Source organism: Sinohyriopsis cumingii, unplaced genomic scaffold, assembly GCF_028554795.1.
Source record: "Sinohyriopsis cumingii isolate HCF-2022 unplaced genomic scaffold, ASM2855479v2 utg000622l, whole genome shotgun sequence".
In the NCBI taxonomy this organism is placed as follows: Eukaryota; Metazoa; Mollusca; class Bivalvia; order Unionida; family Unionidae; genus Sinohyriopsis; species Sinohyriopsis cumingii.
Window position 1 is genome coordinate 5,542,848 of NW_028315918.1, and position 23,655 is coordinate 5,566,502.

At 34.4% G+C, this 23,655-nt stretch overlaps 1 protein-coding gene across 9 annotated transcripts in view; it reads left to right on the top strand.

Moving 5' to 3' along the window:
* The first annotated feature begins 1,256 nt into the window (after window positions 1-1,256).
* Window positions 1,257-23,655, top strand: part of LOC149773721 (putative inhibitor of apoptosis) — a 47,658-nt gene continuing 25,259 nt past the window's right edge. Inside the window, exons 1-5 of one of the 9 annotated variants that reach the window (XM_089946119.1) lie at window positions 1,259-1,391; window positions 7,369-7,543; window positions 17,419-18,310; window positions 21,273-21,424; window positions 21,998-22,058. In XM_089946119.1, the coding sequence (XP_089802245.1) occupies window positions 18,037-18,310; window positions 21,273-21,424; window positions 21,998-22,058 (487 nt within the window). In that variant the 5' untranslated portion in view covers window positions 1,259-1,391; window positions 7,369-7,543; window positions 17,419-18,036. Of the gene's footprint in view, window positions 1,392-7,048; window positions 7,194-7,247; window positions 7,544-9,555; window positions 9,742-17,418; window positions 18,311-21,272; window positions 21,425-21,997; window positions 22,059-23,655 lie in introns of those variants that run through there. The other 8 variants (XM_089946120.1, XM_089946121.1, XM_089946122.1 and 5 more) reach the window with 8 other exon arrangements.

Consider the following 23,655-nt stretch of genomic DNA (forward strand, 5'->3'; position numbering starts at 1 on the left):
ATGAAAAGCCATAACAGCTTGTGTCGAAGTAAACCGTTCCTTCAATATCATAAACATTAAGCAAGTAGCAGCTACTGGTGGAAGGAATGGTGCTTGTTCTTGGGGGAAAATTAATATCTGCAACAAGGAGACGATATATTAGTCACTGAACCAAAAACATTGTGTCAACGTCCAGCGGCATGCCTTGGATATCTACGTGTTTGTGTTGAATATAACATTACATGCATTTTGTTTTTCTTTTTCTGTCGGTGGAGTGGCAAGTCGGTCTTATACTGGAATAAAGTTTATATCTCTTTCGATATTTTTGTGCCCTCAGAGGGAAGCATTTGGTTTATGTCGGCAAAATGGATCATAAGGCAGTCAAATTTAGGATCAAATATATTAGGCATGGTCCCGTTCCCACAAGGTAATTGTGATAAATTTACCTAAACTCTATCCAGTGTTATGGTTATATCATACATATTGTTGTTGTCTCTTCTTTAAGTGACTCATATCTTTGTAATACTAACTATATTCTTCAAAATACATACAAGCATACCTCCCACATTATGCCTGTTGTGGCATAATGTTACGCTTCGATTTTTATTCACTTACTTGTTTGATTCACCTGTTCATAACATTACTTTACTTTTATATGACCAAAAACATGCACATGTTTAGGTCTGTAAAGAAGACTGAACTTTGCATGGGCAAAGTGATTTCCAAACTATGGATTCTAATTGTTACAGTTAGTTTTACCTAAAATCTACAAGAGTAAAGTATCAAGAGGTTCCTTTGATGTGGATACTCTCTTAGATTTCTCGCGTCGTGGGCTCCGTCTTTTATGCTTCCAATGTAGGATGTTTCCACCAGTAGCAAAACCAAATTGGAAATGATTCATCTTATTCGTTAAAATTTTCATGAACTGAAAATGCAAATTTCAAATGATCGTGAAATATGTAATTATTACAAGGAATGCTCTTCTACTTACGTTTGTTGTTACTTCATATTGAAACCTGAGTGAAATCAAGACTTTTTCACTTGTCCACTGGAACAACTAAATTCAAACTTACCCTCATTGTCACTTGTCAAATTAAACAGTTTAAAGGCCAAAACTAATTGAGATCGTATCCACATAAGATGCATTGTTCAAAAAAAAAGTTTTGACTTTGAAGTGTTAAAGTTCACTTTATGTCGTGATTCGCGTGAATGAGTCAGTTTTGATGGAATGAATCATTGAAATACATCAGGATCTGAGTCATTTATTTTTCGCACAGGTAAACATTACCTTTATAGACTGATACGGTCGCTAGTACAAGGCTGCTGTAGAATTAGTGTTAGAACGGCCTTGTCGGAGCCAAAATATTGATTCAGTCTGCAGAGGAGGCCGGTTTGCAGAAAGATGTATGGAGGTAAGTTTCACTCTACCTGTCATAAATCAATCAGTGTATTAAAGTATGATTAATTGTGTATGCAGGGATATTGGAGAATTTTTAACATAACGGTTGATACTGAATGTTGGTAGATCATTTTCAGTGGTTTTGAATGAAAATAATATAACGTAGATGTATCCAAACGAGACTTTTGTCCAAATTATAGTAAGTCAGTAACGCTTTTCATGATAATATAAGTTTTCAGGTATTGGATGTGAAAATCTTTCAGTATAAAAATGTGAATTTTGTATCTTAAAAAACAAGCAACTAGCTTATTTGAAAAAGTCTATTTTCGGGTGAAGGGGGTTGGCATGTCGTACGTTAGATAATTATCATGCATGGACACAAGAAGAACATTAGGAAGGATTTATTTTTTGTAACAGACTTCCATGCCCACCATTGTAATCTATAAACAGTAATAAGATCGTTAAACATTTGTGTGCTTGATTTCGTGTGCTTGAGATTCCTCTAATAGGCACCCATTACGTGCGATTGGTGTGAAAGTGTCTATCGTTAAATTGTACGTGCGTTTGGTGTGAAACAGCATATATCTGTACAGTGTGCTTGCGATTTTTGTGGAAGAAGAAAACACGTGATTCGTTCATTAGCTTTCTGCAATACTGCTGGTATGAGGCATCCATCTGTTCCCTTCTTTTCCGTATATCGCTCTGCACTTCAACACTTCATATGACTGGCCATTTGTGAGGTCATCCAGGTGCACAATTCTTGGTTTCCCTCTTGGTCGCTTTCCATCCATTCTCTCGTCTATTACTTCTCTTAATAGGTTTTCGCCTCTCCTGATATGTCCTATCCATTACTTGCAACAATATTCTCTTTTCGTCTACTAAACTTAGTACCTCTTCATTTGTTTTTCTTATCACTCCAGCTGTCTTTCTTCATGCGTCTCCAAGTCTATATCTCAGAAGTTTCTTACCTTTCTCTTTCTTCCTTCCCGTGTGTCCAAGCATTTGATATTGGTTAAACTTTCTATATCAATGCTGTTCAGTATTTCAAAACAAATCTAGTTAGTACTTTAATAAACTATTCTCTTGGCGAGAGGTGTACTTACGATAATGAAACACTCTATTTCTCGTTAATATGCGTCTTATTTAAATTCGTAATTTTCACATTTACCCGGCTTAGGGAATTCTTCTGTCAATATTAAATGTATTTGCACATTCAACGAAATGTTTTGTTTTACATTCTAGCATTTTCTGATTGATACCTTTTGATGTCATTAATTTGATCAGTACAGTGTAAGCCAATTTAAAACGGACATCCTATAATTGACGCGGCGTCATAAGGCGTTATATCAATCAGAGTAGGGGATTCGTAGTTATTTAAAATGAAAACGTGAAGGCTCGATAAATAAGTTTCAAATAGTAACAAAGTACAGTTTGATAGGAAAGCTGGCGTGCTTCGCTTATTTATAGCTCTGAAAGCAGTAACACGTGACACTGTTATGCGAATACACATTCTTACATCATAAAGTTACTGTATCGAATTATTTTTTTGCTCAAGTTGTAACTATAAGAAAAGCCGCATGTGATTTTATTCTGAAAGCAAATAAACCGCTCAACCTATATCTGACAGACTTGATTTGTAATCCTGAGATAGCAGTATTTTTTGTAAGAATGTATCTTGTAGCTCTATGTTTGGCATCTGCATGTGCAGTGTTTAATATTGATTCCATATGATAATGGAAACATTTTGTATCCGTCATTGTTACAGTAATACAAAACAAGCCATTGGGGTAAGTTCCTAAATAAGATACCTTCCGTAAAGGTTCACCGACATATTTTCGATTCTATCAAACACATTAACACTTATGTTGTGCTCTCTGTGCTCATTTGTCCGACTTCTATAGCAAATCCCATCAAAGAGAGTACTGTTTATTGCATACATTTCAAGAATGTTCATTATACCTTTAAAACATGTTGTATGATACAATTTTTCTATTTGCTTTTGTTCTGTCCCTGTCTCTAAGAATTTCAGTTGCAAAAGTCTAGCATTTAAAGCGAGTGGGACAAGTACTGAGATAAAAATGTTCAGTTCCTGTTAATGACTTTCTTTGATCTCGATTGAGAACTTCCGCAAATGTGTGCTTGTTAAAGCCCGAATGCCGCCGTTTTTCATAAATTTCACCATTCTTCCAATATAACTAAAGTTTTGAAGGAAGGAAATGACTTGTTTAAGAAGATACTTTTGACATTAAACGTTTTTTGCAATAATCAAAATGTTAGGTTTAAACGATGTTCAAATATTCAGTTTAGAATTAATTTAAGCGATGTTCAAATATTCAGTTTAGAATTAAGAGGTGCTACCTCTTAATTCATTCCAGAAGTCGATCATAATTCCGGTTTGTTGGTGGGGGTTTTCGGGATTGCTCCAAAGGTAGTGATGTCATACATCGACAAATTGCATTAGAGACTATTCTAATAATAACTTCATTCGCAAATAATACATATTGATTCCAGAGAATGAAAAAAATAGATCCGCTTTTTTAAGTGGATAGTATAAGAAAATGCGTATAGTGGATACATATAAGTCTCGGGTGAATATTTATTATCAGCTATGGCTTTGGAATACTTTGAAGGGCGAATATGGACTGAAGACAACCCCAACTGTTACGGATTTCTATATTAATTGGTAAGCATACGACATGGACTTATAAATAACACTCTACGTCAGTTATACATTTGAAGGAAAAAATACTCAAATATTAGGCCAGTACTGCATCATATCAAACACGAAAAAGAAAATAGCGTACCACATGAGGTTCACCTACCGTATCTAACATACGTGAGCGTGGCATTGGCTTCTTATGTTTATAACGGTGACGTCATCAAATCCTGAGTTACATTTTTCGACTGAAATCGTTTGTCCCACACATGACGCCGATCAACATCGGATTCGTTCTTAGGCATGTGAAAAATCAGAGTCGTAGCTGGGGGGGGGGGGGGGGGCAGGGGGGTACATATGTCCCCGGGCGCCAAGGTACAGGGGCGCCAAAATGAGGCTTACAACGTTACATTATAATAAGTAAACAAGGGTAATATTCAAAAATGTGATTAAACGGGGAGGGTGCTGGGGCGCCAATTTTATAGTTCGTCCCCGGGCGCAAAATATCATAGCTACGCCTCTGTGAAAAATGTCGGGTTTCTCAGATCGATGGAGAAATTACATAGTTCATAATGTGATGAAATAAATAGTTCATAAGGTGATGAAACGTGGATACTGTGTAGTTTTAATGGCACCCAACGATGTTTAGGAGGAATGTCTTTCAAGATTCGTTATTATTCATATGATTTAGCGTATACGAATGATTGCACGTAACGGCGTTTTTGGTGTCTTGATAAACAAAGATAAATGATGTCCTTTGATCCTTATATCTTGCCTTCTTTGTCATGTGGTGGAATCTATCCTCCATATTTTGTGTTTGTAGCGCTCGTTATATCATACCTAGCGACCCCGTTTTTAAGCACCATCTCCTGTCTATTACTCAGAAGTTGCAACATCTTTCAAAGTTTGGATTTAGTCCGTTTTCCTTGACCAACTTTGACAATTGAATAATCAATTAAAACCAATAGCAGATCAACTTGAACCAGCCAGTTGTGTTCAATAAATCACTGAAGCATCCCTATCCCTGAAAACTCTTAGCTTGAAAAAAGTGTGTAATTTGTATCTATACGACGATCGATTATTAGAAACATCCAAAATGATGACTCAGTTGTTAAAATGGAATCAAACGTTGGCAGGCATGAAACCTTACTCGAAACCAAAAATAAGATTTTCCCCGAACTCAGCCCACTGAAAATCTAATGCCAGCGATAAGGATACCTGTTATGTTTTTGTCAGCAATACAAAAATAGATCTGCTAAATGAAATGGTATTTTTAACGAATCTTGACTAATAATAATAATAATAATAACAATAACAATAATAATAACAATAATAATAATTACGACTTTGTATAGTGCCTAATCTTTAGAAGCTCTAAGCGCTTTACAACAATATACAACACCTATAACATAAAAAAACATATCTAATGATATTATTACAAAATTTAAACACCATGAAATTAAATTTTTTTAAAAAAACACATGCTGAACATATTTAAGGTAGGGAACATTATTAGGTCTTTAAGTTTGTTCTTGCAGTCGATATAAGTGAGTTTTAAGAGCACTCTTGAATGGGATCGCTGTTGTTGTGTCTATGTTCAGTGAGCAATTCATTTCACGCTGCTGGGCCCTGGTATGCAAAAGAACATATGACTTCGTTTTGGTAGTGGGAATAATGAGTATACGAATGTCAGAAGAGGAGCGTAAGTATCTTGCTGGTGTATATACATGGGTGAGGTCAGATTGGTATGTTGGACAGGAGTCCGTCAGTGAAACGTAGCACAGAGAATAAATGTTGTGTTTGATTCTGGATCGAATGGATATGCAGTGTATGGTACAGAGCAGCGGGGAGGTGTGCTCTGATCGTGGTTCTCTAAGAATGATCCGAGCAGCTGTGTTTTGAACTTTTTGATGTTTCTGAAGTAGATATTTAAGACGAACCAGACATAATTGAGTTACAATAGTCCAGTCTTGAAAGTACTAATGAACATACAAGTGTTTTAGTGGCATCAACTGAAAGATATCTGCGATAATTGTGGAAAGGGAGTTGAGTGTACTGTTATTCTTTTAGGAGCAAACTACTATTAATGGAATAAACATGGCCCTTGTTCATCGCACAGTAATTATTATATTTACCTGTATGCAGTTTTTGTTTATATTCCATCAAAGCAGGTCTAATGGTTCCAACACCATATATATATATATATATATATATATATATATATATATATATATATATATATATATATATATATATATATATATATATATATATAATGAATTCCATCGAGATGTGGATAAGAAGCAATATTAACATTTGAAAGATAACAAGTACAATACAAGACTGAACTTTACAACATGAAAATGGCATTTTGAAAATTTCATTATGTTCTTATGTTACGTGTTTAGGCTCTAATAAGCAGTAACTAAGAAAGAGTGAAAACAACAAGCTTGAAAAATTTAACAAATAATTTATTTCGCTGGAATAACACTGTACAAATAAAACATAAGAACTAACTGTTTTAACAAATGAAATCCAGAAATAATCCAAGAATAATCCGCGAATTAAATTTTACAAGTCCTAGTAATGAAATGTTCTAATGAATTCAAGTTGGAGTTCCGAAAAAAATCCAAATGAAAGGCGATACTTTAGTCTGTATAGAGCTGATGTGTTTACAGTTCTTATGTGAACCACAGAGAATAATAATTCCGGTGTTTGAATTAAGAGGCGTTATGTAAGCTGTGTGAGTCGGCAACTGACAGTTTATATCACAACGAACTCAGAAAAAAACAACTTTAAACTCTTATAATTGAAATTTCAATTATTCGTTATGTTATTTTGTTTGCATCATTAAAAAACAAAATTCTTAATTGAGCGTAGTAATAGATGTTTGGGGATTTCTGTTTCGTAGCTATTTATAGCAGTTAGGATTGTCCTGCTTGATCGTAATAAGGTCATCATAATACCAGTCCTTCAACCAATGAAAGCCCATGTAAGGAATTATAACAATGCTGCCATGATTTTTGTGTTTTGCCTTAATGGACACGTGTATTCAAAGTGAGAGCTCAATATTTCCAGTCACGATGTCATGACTGTAAGAATGTATGCGTTCGTTGACTGACTCAATGTCATTTGGCAGATTCATCACTGTTCTGACACGTGAGTGATCTATTTCGCTATTCAAAACCTATTTTCGTGTTTATAAACAGGATGGACTAATACATGCATGTGTGTGAGGTTAGGTTATAGAAAGTGTGTGCTCAGTTTTGTTAGTTCAGACATACACATACACACACTGATCTAAAATAATTGAGTATTTATTTTATTCCTCTAGTTATTCCATGATTTGTTTATTGACAATGGTTCATAACCTGATCCCTCTCATCAAATGTGTGACATCAGTGTTGAAAATAGACACGCTAAAGGACAGATGCAAACAGAGGCAAATGCTGATATAGAATGCTCTTTGTGGAAGAAGCTATGACTTTTTAACTCGAGGATTTAAAACAGTAAGACAATTTAATTTGTTTAATTTTGTGTTTCTTTTCTAAGTATAGTGTAACAATAATTACATGACAACAATGTAATATCACTATGAAAAATGAAAAATTGTATGACACATTCATGTATTTACTACTTTAATATTTGTACTTGTATATAACTATTTGTTATGCATTTTCTTAAGTGTGTGTGTATGTGTGTGAGAGAGAGAGAGAAAGAGAGATCATCTATATTTATCACATGCTCTCACTGGCTACTGTCCGTAATTTCTTTCCCACATTTTTATAATTCCTTAACGTTCAGCGATTTCCATTTAAGACTAAATCGTGAAAGTGGACACAAAAAAAACAAACTGTACAAATAAAACTAGAATTCGTAATAGCTCAAAATAAAATAATGGAAATTCCACTACTGTAGACGATGCATGTATGCGTTAGGATTGTCTTACTTGGCTAACTGACACATAGAAGTTATAGAAGGTTCAACTATATTGTTTTCTGCTGGGGGCTTGTGTGCGTGGTCTTTTTTTTTTTTTTACCATTGCAGCAAGTATAAAGTTGGATTGCAGCTCCTAATTAATAAGTTTGAAGTAGCCTTTGCACATAATGTTGTGTAAACTAATAGAAATGTATATAATATGTGTGTTGACTAAATTTAGAGTTTTTCTTAGGATATTACAAAAATATTTTCATTTTCAGGATTCTAATTGACAATTTCCTAATCACAGAACGAATAGATGGTTTGAATGTTACTTATGGAGAACATAGACAACAAGGACAACAATTATGATTTCATTAGATGATTATGATAAACAATTTAAAAAATTAACAAATATTACACAATAATATGAAAAATAACTCAGTTTAAACGTTCTTAAATATTTTCTTTTCTTACAGTTCTTAAGGGCACTTTATGTTCGGATATATCTAGTAAAGCTACTATATTCTACCTATGAAAAACACTCAAATTTGGATAAACGTGTTTGATGTTGGCGTCGTATTTCTGTAGAGGTGGGTTTATTATTTTAAAATATTGTCAGTGAACTAAGGCTCACAATGGTAAATGGCGCCCGTGTGACGGTGACGATGATGGCACAAAGTTTTTTTTTTTTTTGGCTCTCCAAGACCTCTGGCGCCCAGGGCAAGCCCCCGTCCGCACCCACCCACCCCCAGCCACCGTTCGTACGCCACCGATTGCTCAGTACTACGAAAAAGCCGAAGATCATTCTTCGTTTAACTTCCCTATTTCTAATATTGAAATAGTAACGGTGATTTCATGGCGTTCAATCATCGGGGCCACATTAACAGAATCAGACAAGAGATTTTCAACTTTCTTTCTTATCTTTAGTTCTTTCTATAAAACAAGCACAAATTTCCAGGGGTTTTTTTCTTTATAAAATTGAACTTTATTTCGATTATTAATCTCCATGTCCGTTGTGTTTCTTACTACTCTAACTTTGGAGTTTTTTTTTTGTTTTTTTTTTTACTTGTACGGAAATAAGAACACATGAAGTTTAGCTAAATTATATTTATAGAAAAAAAACCTGAGTGCATAGTTCATTGTCAAAATTGTTAAACAAGAGTTGATTCGCTAATGTAATTGGGGGAAAAAAGCGCCTCAAGAAATCAGTTTAAAATTGAAAGTTGTCTCTCCATAAACGAGATTAATCAAATAGAGACGTGTGTACTCACAGTTCTCTCACCTGGCTACCTGCCATATCTTATTACGCACCTTGTGTCTTTGAATAAGTCCACCAAGACAATATTCAGGTGCATCTTTTGTAAGCATAAGATAGTATGATCCAAAATATTATTTTATCCTAATTAACAAATTAACCGTAAATTAATAATGTAGATGTAAGGCTAGAGATACCTCGTCTATAATTTAGGACATTACAGCGGGAATGACAGTATAGTTAAATTTAGCCGTAAATCATTATAATCAACATGTTTTCTGTTTATGTGTAAGCAAACTTGACCCGCTGTTTTGTTATTGCGTATTATGTCACATGTGAACTAGTTAACGGAATATATAACTGTTGACGGCTGGTCTAAAGTAGAACCAATATGCATCAATTAGTTTTGAGCTAACAGCCTTCGGAGTATTCCTATACATGAGAGGTGCTATGTTGTTCTTTGTTTCTTAATGTGTAACGCAGTGGTTATATGTGTAGATCTTTTAACTTGTCAGTTTCTTCTGCATCGACGTAAGTATTCCTTTGTGTGTCCCCTGCCCCCAATTTCTCTCTCTCTCTCTCTCTCTCTCTCTCTCTCTCTCTCTCTCTCACAAACACTCTAAATGGCGTAGCTACCTCGAAATGGCTATAGACTTGTATATACCTGGTCATGTACATGCAAAACTAAACAGCACAAGATCAACGACACAGAAGAAAGTATTCCAGTGATATAAGCTGAATTTAGTATTTGTGTCCGTCAGTGTTAATTTGGTGTGTTTTATTTAACTGCCACTTAGTAGTCTGTGGGACTAGCTCGCCTGTCTGAGGTTTTTGAGCGAATGCCTACTGTTTATTGTTTATAATAACATGGCGTCTATCAACTTCAACATTTGTCTCAAAATGTTATCCAATCCTTACTACAAAATTTACACACAAAAAAAAGCCGCGCAGAGATTAAGGATTACACTCAGCATCGGTTGGAAAGTTGCCATGACTATCTTTGGGGCTTTTAGCAGCCGTAGTGTAGGTTGAAATCAGCCTGTCGTGTAGGAGAGAGACGATTCGAATCTCGCAGGATTAATATTATTTCATTGGAGCTTCGAGCGACAGTAGCGTATTCGAATCTTTATATATATATATATATATATATATATATATATATATATATATATATATATATATATATATATATATATATATATATTTGTGTGTGTGTGTGTGTGTGTGTGTGTGTGTGTGTATAAGACTGTCGAAGACTGGACAGTGGGCAGGCATGTACTTGGTAAAGTCCCACAGAGCAGCGAAGAACAGGGTATAATGGAGGGGAGAGAATGTCGCTCGCAAAGTCTTCAGTGGCGCCTCTACGACCAGCCAAGTTAAGGGAGAAATGAAAATTAAGTTTTATATATATATATATATATATATATATATATATATATATATATATATATATATATATATATATAATTGCCTTCATCGTATGTCGTGTAGCTCTTCTTATTATATATCTTGAATGTTGTTTGCTCATGAAATTACTTGTTTACAAGAAAATGTAATGTCTATTTTAGTTATTGGCCCTTTCAACTATTGCATTTGTAGGTCAAACTGCTAGTCACCTGTAAAGTTAGTACACGCTAGGGCGAGACTGTGGCAATGGAAAACTCCAATGAAATGCGTTGTCATTTTACACTCTAAATAATAAGCATCTGCATCATTACTTAGAACCGGATATGCAAAAGGTGCAGGAATGAACTTGCTATTAACTTGATAGGAAACTACCTGTGTTACTCAATGTTATTCGTGGATGGTTTGTGACGAAAACGACTTAAAATTATTTATACACTGTCTTCCTGCGTGATGCTGCGGTTGTTCAGTGTTTAGGATATCGGACACGTAACCGACAAAGTGCAGGTTTAAATCATAGCATCGGACTATCCCTTACGGGTTACCGTTGTGCGTCATTAGGCGAGCCAGTATAATCCAATTGTCTCGGCACTAAAATACCAACGGTACTAACTATATAAAACAATGGGAGCCAGTCTATAAATGAGTGCAGATATATAAGAAAGAGCGCATATGGGTTTGGCTAGCCATGGCTGGTTGGTAACGAAAGTAAAACATTAGCAAAAAAGAATGTTTTGAGAGCTTATCCTATTTGTAACTGAAAAAGTAGAAACAGTTTTTATTGATGGGATTTAAGTCTATTTACAGACTTGACATTGGAACACTCATGACTAAAATTAACACTTGATCTTTACTTGCAGAATAGAAACACACATGATTCAAACACATGTTGATCAAAAAAACATTACGCGAGACGTATAGTTTTCTCCACACAGAAGCTTGTATTAAGGATGGGTCTATATAGAAGAAACAAAAAACAAAAACGATTTGATCATGAACATTCTTATATTTAATTTCATTCAGTTTTTTATGTCATGGTGTTTCTAATGGTTTACTATGGGAGCTGAACTAGTACCGTGGGTCCTAAATAACGTATCAGTGTTACTTTGCTTTAAAGCGCCAGACCAAACCAAAATTTTCTTGAGAATATAGTCTTTTTTGAATACCTTTGCTTGCACAAAAGTACTACACAGAAACCTGCATGGAGGACCTGCTTATTGCCACACCTATGTGTGTTTGTTTGTGTGCCTACAAATCTGGCCAAGTGAAATAAAGAAGAGAAAATCACAACGTAAACACAGTAACATACAAAAACTAAACAGCTGGGACTATAAGCGTATTGATTATTATCGTACGTTCTGAAATGGTTCAGTAGAAAACGTTGTTAGTTAATTAATCAAGATTGTCAACATCTGCTTCTGGTACTCACTATTTTCGTTTACTCTAATCTTGTAGACATTAAATCGAGTGTCACGAGTACCAGCTAACAATTATTCAAACAAGATAAAGAAGAAAAGAAAATAGTGATAAGTAATATGACAAATTCGCTAGTAATGCATTGATAAAAAGACAAATGGGTGGCTTGTATGGTGCATGTATATTGTGTTTATTGGTCAGACACTAACTGAGGCAGGGTTACGAAATTTGATAAGTTGTTGCATTTCCAGGGAAACTGTGCCATGCTATAAGCAGCAAGTCATTTTGAACAAAATTAACTTCATTAAGTTAGTTGCTCTCTCTCTCTCTCTCTCTCTCTCTCTCTCTCACGCACACACACACACACAGGAGTCTGACATTTTATCAATAGAGTACAATGAAATCTCTGACAACACGAAATCACCTTATGGTTTATATTAAAATAATTAAATTCATGTTCTCAGAGATTTCATTGTACTTCATTGATAAAACGTCAGACTTCTGTGCGCTCTCTCTCTCTCTCTCTCTCTCTCTCTCTCAACAAACTAGTTGGTGAAGCCCATATATATTTATTATCGCAATGACCTAATATATTGGACTCACCTGACCCTCAATCCATTGTTCATTTTACTATGTTTGTATTGGACAGTTTCGTCTTGAAATACTGAAACCATTAGCAGAGCTTTTTCCCACTCGGTTATAAACAAGATGAAAATAAATTTAATATCAAATTGACATCAAACATTGTGTACTATCATGACAATACAATCAGTTCTCAGAAGTATCCTAAATATATAGATCTTCATACAGAAAAATTTCTCTGAGGTGAATACACTGTCAACAGAATTTTGAAGTAAATTCCAGCTAAATGTTTCTCTGTAGAAAAAGGTATTGTTTATCACCAAACATTAGAAAACACATGATGTTCTGCTTTAATGCAGTGTTTTACAATTATTCATGTTCTTAGTTGTTTGCCAGAATTGATAAAAATCAAAAGAAAACAAAGCCCAGATTACTCGGAATTAAACAATAAGATTTTCATGTAATCTTAAGTCCAAAATAAACTTTAGACACTACAAGCTTGACAGTGTAGAAATGCTATTAAAAAAAAGAATTGAGTGGAAAAAAGAAATAAGTCATGCACATACTGTTGTTTAATGTGAACTATACATTTTACCTAAGCCAAGGATTTTTGTAATTTAGTGCTTAACACCATTTTGTAATTGGAGTGTTAAATTAAACTTTTTATTTGTGCTGGTCACCACTTTGTCATTAAAGTGCTAGAGTTCGTTTTATTTTAGTAAATGCTACGATTTTGACATTCAAGTGGTACATTTAATTGTATTCAACATATATTAGTAGTTTAGGTTAACTATTTTGCCCAGATTTATCAAGAACATTTCAGGTGGCAGTCATTTGAAAGTGGCTGGAAAAGTTTTACATTTTAAATTAAAGCAGATGTAGGTTACAGCGTTCAGTTCTATTGTAATGCTCAATTGTTTTTAAATGATATGTTTTTTTTCCTGAAATAACATTTAACATTTTAATACTAGAAAGTATTTTTCTAGTTTTGTCTAATTTAGGATATTCCATTTGCATTTGGTACCTTGCCTGAAGTACTTTCAGACCTCATTGGAAATAAACTTGCAATGATTTGTATGGGTCATTCTTGGTGGATCAACATATTTTCTTATTAACTTTTATTGAACATCAACTATTTTAACCTTACAACGTGGCATGGTGTCACTTCTAGTCTTGATAAATGTACACATGTGATGATATTTTGTCATACTGTTGGTGTAGGTGTTGTAGTATGTTTTTGATGTATTTCTTTTCTCTTACAATTGTTTAATATCATTTTGAATCATGGATAATTTATGTATGTGCTGTCTCAAATGTTATTTAACTTATTTAGGATTATATTATGTATTACTATTTGTGTTATATATTTATCCCACCTAAGCAAAATTATTATTATTTTTATCATTATTATTATTATTATTATTATTAGTTTGTTCCAGTTTCATTCTGAAAGGCACCAGCACATTCATAGAAAACATTTGGTGTCTAATTAACTACAAGTTACAACATTTACCATGCCAAACTCCTTATTACCGAATATATTTTAAAGACAGCTTTAATTAACAACATTTAAGCAACAGAAATTTTGAGGGAAAAAAGACTGTCACAAGTATATGTTTATTTATTATTATTATTATTATTAATTATTATTATATATATATATATATATATATATATATATATATATATATATATATATATATATATATATATATATATATATGGGGGAGGGGTCAACATAACAAGCCTTTTTTGAAGACTAATATGAGTTTTGAAAAGCTTCCCAAATTTTACTTTCTTAAATTATAGATCCAGTGATGCTCATAAGAGTCTACACTGTCAGTATGAATATTACCCTCACAGACTTGATATCCATATCAACAATCGCATAATCCTACGCTTCATAAACCTTAATTCCAGAACATTTATAAGAAGCTTGAATGCCCAAGTCATTGTGAGTGTTATCCTCATTGACTTGACATTCTCGGTTCAATTCAACTCAATACTTGATTAATTTAGCACTCCAAAAGCATCGAGTCTCAGATTGTTATTTTTTACTTTATAACTTACTTGTTGTTCAAGTCATTGTTGTGTTATTCAAACCACTTGACGCGTGATTTAATATCATTAACATAAAATCAATTCAAATAATTATAAGCTGTAGTTGAATGTAAAGCCAACCAAGTGTTCTACTTGCCGATTTTACACAGAACAAATTACAATCAAGTCATATTTTCTTTTCTTTAGTAAAGTTTATTGGAACTGAATGCAGAAATAATAAATCTGGTGCAATTTTCATTATCAAAGTGGTATTAATCTAACGAATTACAATATGGTACTAATATATACCATGACCTTGTGTGAGATTGTGGTATATAGACCTGAACCTCCAGATATATACCATGACCTTGTGTGAGATTGTGGTATATAGACCTGAACCTCCAGATATATACCATGACCTTGTGTGAGATTGTGGTATATAGACCTGAACCTCCAGATATATACCATGACCTTGTGTGAGATTGTGGTATATAGACCTGTACCTCCAGACACCGATCATATTCTGGCTTTGTATATAAACAAAAAGACCTTCGTGGTTATGAACTGCAACTCTGTCAGTGGTTTTTCATAATAAACGAATCATCTTGCGTTATGGTTGAGAAGAAATCAAACACTGAGTTTCATCAATTCTCTGCTTCTTAGTCAGTTGGTAAGAAGCATGTTCATCATCGGTGTCATGATCCAGCGTAGTTGTAACTATTAGGAACGAGCTCGAGTGTTACAGAAGATATATATATATATATATATATATATATATATATATATATATATATATATATATATATATATATATATATATATATATATAAGTAATAAACTAAACAAAAAGAAAGAAAGAAAAAAGATAGATAGAAAACGTCGCCATATAGTTGCAATGTGATTAGTTTTGAAAGCTGCTGAGCAGATCGCCCAACAGGTAGGTCACAACGACTTATATTACTTCTGATGAAACCCACACAAACCTACAACCCACTAAAAAACAGAGCCCTCAAAATCCACAAAGTTTGTTAGAATCTTCCAACAAACCTAAGCTATAATAGTAAGGCAACAGTACATACAGTAAGTTTGCACAAGGATTATATAAAGAACTACAAACTCAGTATTTTACAAATTATTACCTTACAATTATATAACATAAAATCGGTTCGTTTTTCGCAGCACTTGCCGTGTTTACGCTGTTGCTGATAGCGATGGTTCGGAACCTTTGTCAAGTCATGCTCTCTTTCAACATTACCGCGGCAGACTGCATGACAAAGTAAGGCTTCACGTGTGCATGCCAAGTTAAATAAAGACGAGAAAATCACAACTTAAAAAATGTAATGATTATTATCGTACATTCTGAAATGGTTAACTAGAAATATTTGTTTGCTAGATTATCAATGTGGACCTCTGATGATGATACTCCCTATTTTCGTTAGCTCTAAACACGTAGTCGTTAAATCGAGTGTCACGAGTACAAGCTAACTCTTATTCAAAGAAGATGAAACTTAAATTAATGATAAATAATGTGACAGATTTGCTGCTAATGCATTGATAAAGAGACTTAATTATGTGGCTTGTATGCATAGTGCATGTATATTGTGTTAATTCGTCAGACACTAATTGAGGCAGGGTCAGAAAATAGGATAAACTGTTACTTTTCCAGGGAATTATGCCATGCTATTAGCAGCAAGTCATTGTGACCAAAATTAACTTAATTAAGTTGCGCTCTCTCTCTCTCTCAAGACATCAGTATAAACAAGCATAAAATAAATTTAATATCAAATTTACATAAAAATTGTGTACCCTATAATGACAACACAATCAGTTCTCAAAAGTATCCTAAATATGTAGCTCTTCACATAGACAACTTTCTTTCAGTTGAATATACTGTCAACAGAATAATGAAAACAGTTAATGCCAGCTAAATGTTTCTCTGTGGATAAGGTCAGTATTTAATACCAAGAACTAGAAAACACAGTATATTCTGCTTTAATGTTTTATGTTATTCATGTTCTTTGTTGTTTGCTGGAATTGGTACAAATCAAAAGAAAACAAAACCCAAATAACACAGAATTAAACCATAAGATTTTAATGTAATCTTTAGTCCAAAATAAACTTTAGACACTACAAGCTTGATAGTGTAGAAATGTTTAAAAAACAGGATTGAGTGGAAAAAAGAAACAAGTCATGCACATACTCTTGTTTCATGAGAAATATCAATGTTACCTAAGCCACTGTCTGTAGCGGGGGGAGGTGGGGTTTCAACACAAGCCCTTTTTTGTAGACCAGTATGAGTAAAAAACTAAAGACAACATGCGCTTCCTGAATTTCATGACTAAAAAGGGAGCCAACTTAGGTAACTCATTTGGTGAAGGGTTGGACTTGTGATCCAAGGTCAAGGTTGATACCTGCCCAGCCTGTTTTATGTACATCAGAATGTCCTGCACTTCGATTTTGTTTCCTCTGCATAGTATAGCCAATTGTTTAGTACAAAAAAAAAAAAAATAAGATTTGCTTTTAAAGCCTAAGTAAGACATTTTAGCAAAATCAAATTCTTTATGGTTTAATGTATTTATTGTATCTCATTTTTTTCTTCAGTTTTCTGCTTACTGCTTTCTTCTTAAACTTTAAGTATACATGTACGAGAGTTGGTCATTCATATGTAACTTTTCAGCTTTAGGAAATAAAAACTGTATCATAGAATTTGGTGTCAGACGGTTTTTTTTATATAATAATTTTGATGTTTCTCTGTTTGTTTTTTAGATTGCATCCAAGGTCTACAGTCTTATCAACAGCACTTTTGGGGCTATATTCAGCATTCGCATTCACATGCAGATAGTATGGAACAGATAAGGTTTTACTGCACTGGAAATAATCAGTTCCATGAATCTATATGACTCCATCTTTTTCATGCTGTTAACGAAGCAGGACTACATGCATTATAAAGTGACGGAATTAAATTATTTAACATTATTATTTATTGGTTTGTGTCAATTTGACCACTGTTTTACTCCAGGATAGACGATTGACCTTGATATTAGTATCAAATATTGTATACAAATACTGTATAAAATAATATTGTTATCAAGGATAACAGATTTATCACTCCTCACATTTACTTGTTACTTACCTTTCAAGTCCTATTTCTTTGGGTGGATGCATACATCAGTGACTCAGCACAAAACTGTTTGTGTCAAAATTTGACTTATTTCCAGAGCAATTGCATTTTAACATTTGATATTCAAACTTAGGAAAAAGTTGCCTACAGGGTATTTTTGTGTTCGATGATGCCTATGTACAGAAAGTTACGATAGATAAAGTTGACCTTGTGAAAAGTAGCAGGACTGTACATGGTGGCCACACCGCCCATTTATGTAGATTATGACTTCATCGAAGAAAGAAAACAGTGGGAACGAAGAGGTTCACATCATAAAAACATCGGTGGTGTGTGATGAGGAACCTCACTATGAAAATCCCCTTGTCCCACATTATCGTCAGAATTCTTCAGCTTGTGGAAAAGAAATTGGCTGCACAACAAAGGAAAAAACTAGATACCCACAGTTCTTGAAGTACTCTACAAGACTTGCAACATTTGTTCATGGTCAGTTCTTTGCCAACCATCAGACTTTAGCCAGTCTTGGATTCTTCAGTAAAGGTCAAGTACATATGTTTTTGTATACATGTGATTGTTTTTCTCAGATAAATACATTCTGACTATTTGGACTGCACTGAATGAAAATTTGGATCTATCATACAAAACAGAAATAATTGCTAAATCTTTTTTCGATAACTTATTTGTTTGCATATCCAATTGTTTTATGAGTGACTTCACAGCAGAATGTAATGTTTGAAAAATAACAAAAAATACTCATGCCATGCTTAAAAGTGACAATGATAGTTACCTTCAATTACTGTACCACTTTAAGAAAAGAAACAGAAGGATTTAGTCTCAGTATGTAAATTTAAATAACACATGACATGTAAGCCCTAATGGTCACACATCTGGTCATAACACAGCAAAACTTAAGCTGCATAGTCATGTAAGCCATTAGGCTGCAGAAACATCAGTGTAGATTGGCTGAAAGTGTGATGAACTATATGGTTGGGGTGGGGTGCTCCCAGTATTTTATTTAAACTATTATAGAAGTCCCACCCAGTCTCTATTTTGTTGGACATTAAATTTAGTGAAAGACAGAGCTAAAGCTCTGAGCCCCCAGTCAGCAATGCCAATGGTTAGATCCTTAAATATACAGAAAAGGTTGAAATTCAATGAATAACAATTTAATAACCATTCAGTAATCAAATGACTCAAATTTCCAATTACACTCCTTCAGTTTGACCCTTTAATAAGCCTATTGCTTCACTTGAATAGCAGAGTGAGATTGATTTCCACCTGTCATTGTATTTCTATTCGTCTGTTGTGTCCTTTTTCTCCCCTATTTCTCCCAGTTCCTTCTCTTCATCCCTGACCTTCCTCCAAATTCCTTCTCCTCCTCTTCCTTGACTTTCTCTTGACTCCTCCTCCTCCACTTTCTCCCCCACAATTACACTTCTGTCAACTTCGACTGTCTCGGCTAGTCTCAATTCTGTCTCCAACTCTTGAAGACTTTGGACCCAGTGGAACTGGAAGTTCACTGTCCCCTAAAAAGCTTGTGAAAACACAAGGATGGTTCAGTCTTTTTCTTAGCCCTCTCTTCTCACACTACACACAGCCTATCATCAGATAACAGCTATTAAATTTCTTTGGTCACTCATTCGATCACATCGAGATACCCATACATACTTGTATGGTAAAACAAACGTCATAATGTAGCACAGTATCAATTACGTTTTATACACAGAATCACTAAATTCTGTCACATCAGTACATATTCCTAATCCTATTATACTAAACAATATCACAATGATCAGACACATTTCTTTACCTTACAACTCGTACAAAGTAAGCAAATTTTCAAATATCCATATTCTGATATGTGCAAGCATTCATAGTAACAAATCTTACATACTGCAACCATGTTTCCAAATTCAATCGTGTGTGAATTCTAACATAACACATTAATAAATGCACTGGTTTACTACGAAGTAACCTAAGAGTGAATCACAAAATGAATTCTGACCACAAGCTAACAATCTACATAATTCTGCCTTGCATCTAATAATTCTCTACATAAGGCTGAAGCCCATTTCTCAAATATGCATGTAAATGAAACACTACAAAGGTAATTCTACATACTAAACAATACTAGTAATTAAGTGTACATACTATAAATAGTTACAATTATGATGCCATCATATTCTGCACAAATCGAGCCAATAACTTACCAATCTTTTTGAAGCTTTGTCTTTCCTGAGAATCTACCTCTAAGTTCTGCTGCCAGATTACGAGTGGCTTCTTTCTTGGAGTAAACCTTATTGATCTGCAATCCTTCCAGGCGAATACTAAATAACCCTTTACGATTTTGGAAAGTATTATTCCGGTCTCAGTTGTAATCACGTCCTCTATCAATGTTTGATTGGATATCAATGTGGACAGATCCAATTAAACTTAGTGGACAATGTCCCTCTTGCTGTCATTATGGGGATGGATAAGAACACATGACGTTCACCCCATGGACTTTCCTTTTAATCCTTGCACTGACCTTTAACATACACTAGGTGTGATAATGGCAAGCCTTTGTTAAGTGATATGACGGGTCGCCTTTGCCGACTCAAGTTTCCAGTCTCTGGTAGCTCATGGTAACCTTGGGTAAGAGTTCAACACTAACCCTGCGGCAGTGTATTGAGATCAAACACAAGACCACAGTAATATTCCCAAGACAGGTAGATTATAGCTTATACATTCTTTAGCTGGGTGCTTAGTAAATGTGACAATGAAAAACTGAAAACTTAAACAATCTGAAAGAAAAGCCTGAAATTTTCTGATGCCCACACTCGGACCCATAGTCACAAAACTTTCTGAGCAGATAAATTGGACTACTACTGCGCATTAATACATTTTGATATAACTTCATTCGCAGTGAAAATGGTAACTTAAATTTGGAGTTATTATTTGCGCCTCTACATATATTCCAAATTTGATTGATTTTCAGAAAATTTAAGTATGGTGTTTATGTCATCTTGAGTGCAAGTTCACTTTATTTAGTTAGACCATTTTGTGACATCCAGTCCCAGATCTTTGTTCTCAGTTTTATTTGCAAATTTCAGTTATCCAGTCAGATATAATTTCAGATGTTCTTCTTGCACTTGTGTATTGCTTAATATACAAATGTCTTCAATCACTCCAGTGGCCTGGTGGTGAGAGCATCTGCCTCAGATGCAGGAGCTCACGGGTTCGATCCCTGGCCAAGTCATACCAAAGACTAACAAAAATGTTACTAACAGCTGCCTCACTTGGCACTCAGCATTAAGAGGTTAGTGTTAGGACTGGTCGGCCTGGTGTCTGGATGATGTGACTGGGTGGGACATCATGCTACATGTCTGTGGCATGATATCCCAGTGCTAGACATCATTATAAACTGCCACAATGCAGACACCATAGCGATGTGACTGAAAAGTTGTTAAAGCTACATTAAAAATCCAAATCATACTTAAATGTCTTCTTTTTCTCTTAACAGGGCAAGGGGACAGAGTGTGCTGTTTTGAATGTGGAGTTACTCTCTCTCGATGGAGCAGAGATGATGATCCATTGCTTGAACATGTCCGTTACTCTCCAGAATGTAGATATTTGTCTACCATAATTGATCCAAACACTCTGAAGGACTACAAGGTAAACATTGTGTTTATAAGTTAGATACTTTCCTCCAACAATATTCTTTCCGGATATCATTATGTTCCAGATCTTAACTGATGTTGTCATAGAGAATGATAGGGAAAATTTAGAAATACCTCAAAGCAGACATCTGGAAAGATGCATGATATAAACACTATATATATATATATATATATATATATATATATATATATATATATATATATATATATATATATATATATATATATATATATATATATGTGTGTGTGTGTGTGTGTGTGTGTGTGTGTATAGATATATATATGTGTGTGTGTGTATATATATATATATATATATATATTGATGTGGCATATTGACATATTTTCTTTCATATTAACCATTTTCTTGGCATAATTTTAACCATCTAACTGTAAAGAAAATTTTAGGTAATGTTCCACTTGTATCTTGCTTATATTTGGTATTTGGATACTGGTAGAAGGTGTTATCACCAGCTTGGTCCCCCCTGTTGTCCAGATTGCATTCTGAATAAGTTGGTTTCTTACAGAGTTCTAGCTTAAATGCAAGCATATATTTTCTTAAATCTTGTAGGCACAGCTGCAGATAATAAAAGCAAATGAGCCAAGACAAGGGGCAACAGGACTGAGACTAGGTAAGTCATTACAAGTATAAATCTGATCCCTTGGTTTTATACTTTATCGCACAAAATCATAATGCGATCTTGATCACAAGAAATACAAATAACCAGGCATCTTATTAATTTCAACAACAGAAATGCATGGTACCTAGTGCTAATGTAATGCAAGTAATCAGACAATCAATTTTAATAAACTGATGCTGTTGTATGGTAACTGATGTTATATTCAGTCTACATATTTATATATACTTAGATTTACTGTCTAAATTGTTGTTACCATTTTGTGAATGATGGCCTATGATTTACTAGTGCTTTTCTCTGATGATCTAATTATGTATTTCCATACAAATTGTGTATTTCCATACAAATTATGTATTTCCATACAAATTGTGTATTTCCATACAAATTGTGTGGGGCCCCGAGTGGACTAAAGCGCTCTTTGTTACGGATCACTGCCATCTCACCTCTGTCTGCATAGGTTCGAGTCTCAGATTCAGCTAATGTGGGTATGTGAGAAGCTTGCCAGTAGCTTCTTGTGGGTCGGTGGTTCTTTCTGGGGTATTCCCGGGTTCTTCCTCCACCATTAATACTGGCTGCCATGTATAGCCTATCGTGTGCTGAAAAATGGCGTTAAACCCTACAACAACAACAAAAATTGTGTATTACTTAGAAATCGTGTATTTCCATACAAATTGTGTATTTCCATACAAATTGTGTATTCCATCCTATCTGATGTACATTTGTAGGCGACTTGTCACCCACTTATGAATGACATTTTGTCTAAGTCTTAACATGTCTTGATTCTGAGCTCATGTGCACTGCTTATTCTGCTACATTCAGAAATGAACACAATAACAAAAGCTAAAGTTTATTTGATGTACTTTTATAATGACCACATGTACATCTCTGGGTCTTTCTGCCTCTGAATTCAGTCACTGTAAATATCTACATCTTTCCACACGACTGCCAGTCAAAGCCTTTGAACTTGCCGCCCAGCTATTGCATCATGTTCTTTTTTTAAGTACTCTTATAAAATGGCAACTTGTATGTATCTTGGGGTTTTTCAATCACTGAATTCTGTCATTGTAAATATCAACACAGCTAATTGATGAACACATTTTCCCACAAAGCAGGTGGCTGAAGCAGGACTAGCAGGTCTTTGAATTTTGCCGCACACCTATTACATGCGTACGGAGGACTCCTGCCTCAATGATTTTCTGCGTCCCAGATCAAAAATTGGCGTCAAATACGCATAATTAAGCGTTTCCGAGATCTCTGTTGTGTATTTTGTATGATTGAATGTAATATATGTAGAATGGAGGAAACAAGGTTATTAATCTGTCAGTCAGCTTTGCATTTTATGTTATTTTGAACAGGTGCCTAAAAATACAATGGTCTCGATTGGACAAACTTACTGGTCATTTGTCTGCCTTGCCAAAAGTTTAGATTTGGAGCTTACTTTAGTATCATGTCATCAATTTTATGCACAGTTGTTGATGGCATCCTTATAGTTGTCTTTGTTTTTGCTGTATTTTTGTTTTGCATCAAAATATTAATAGCAGATATATTGTGAAAGGTGTCATGGAAAATATTATATAATTGCCATTATCTT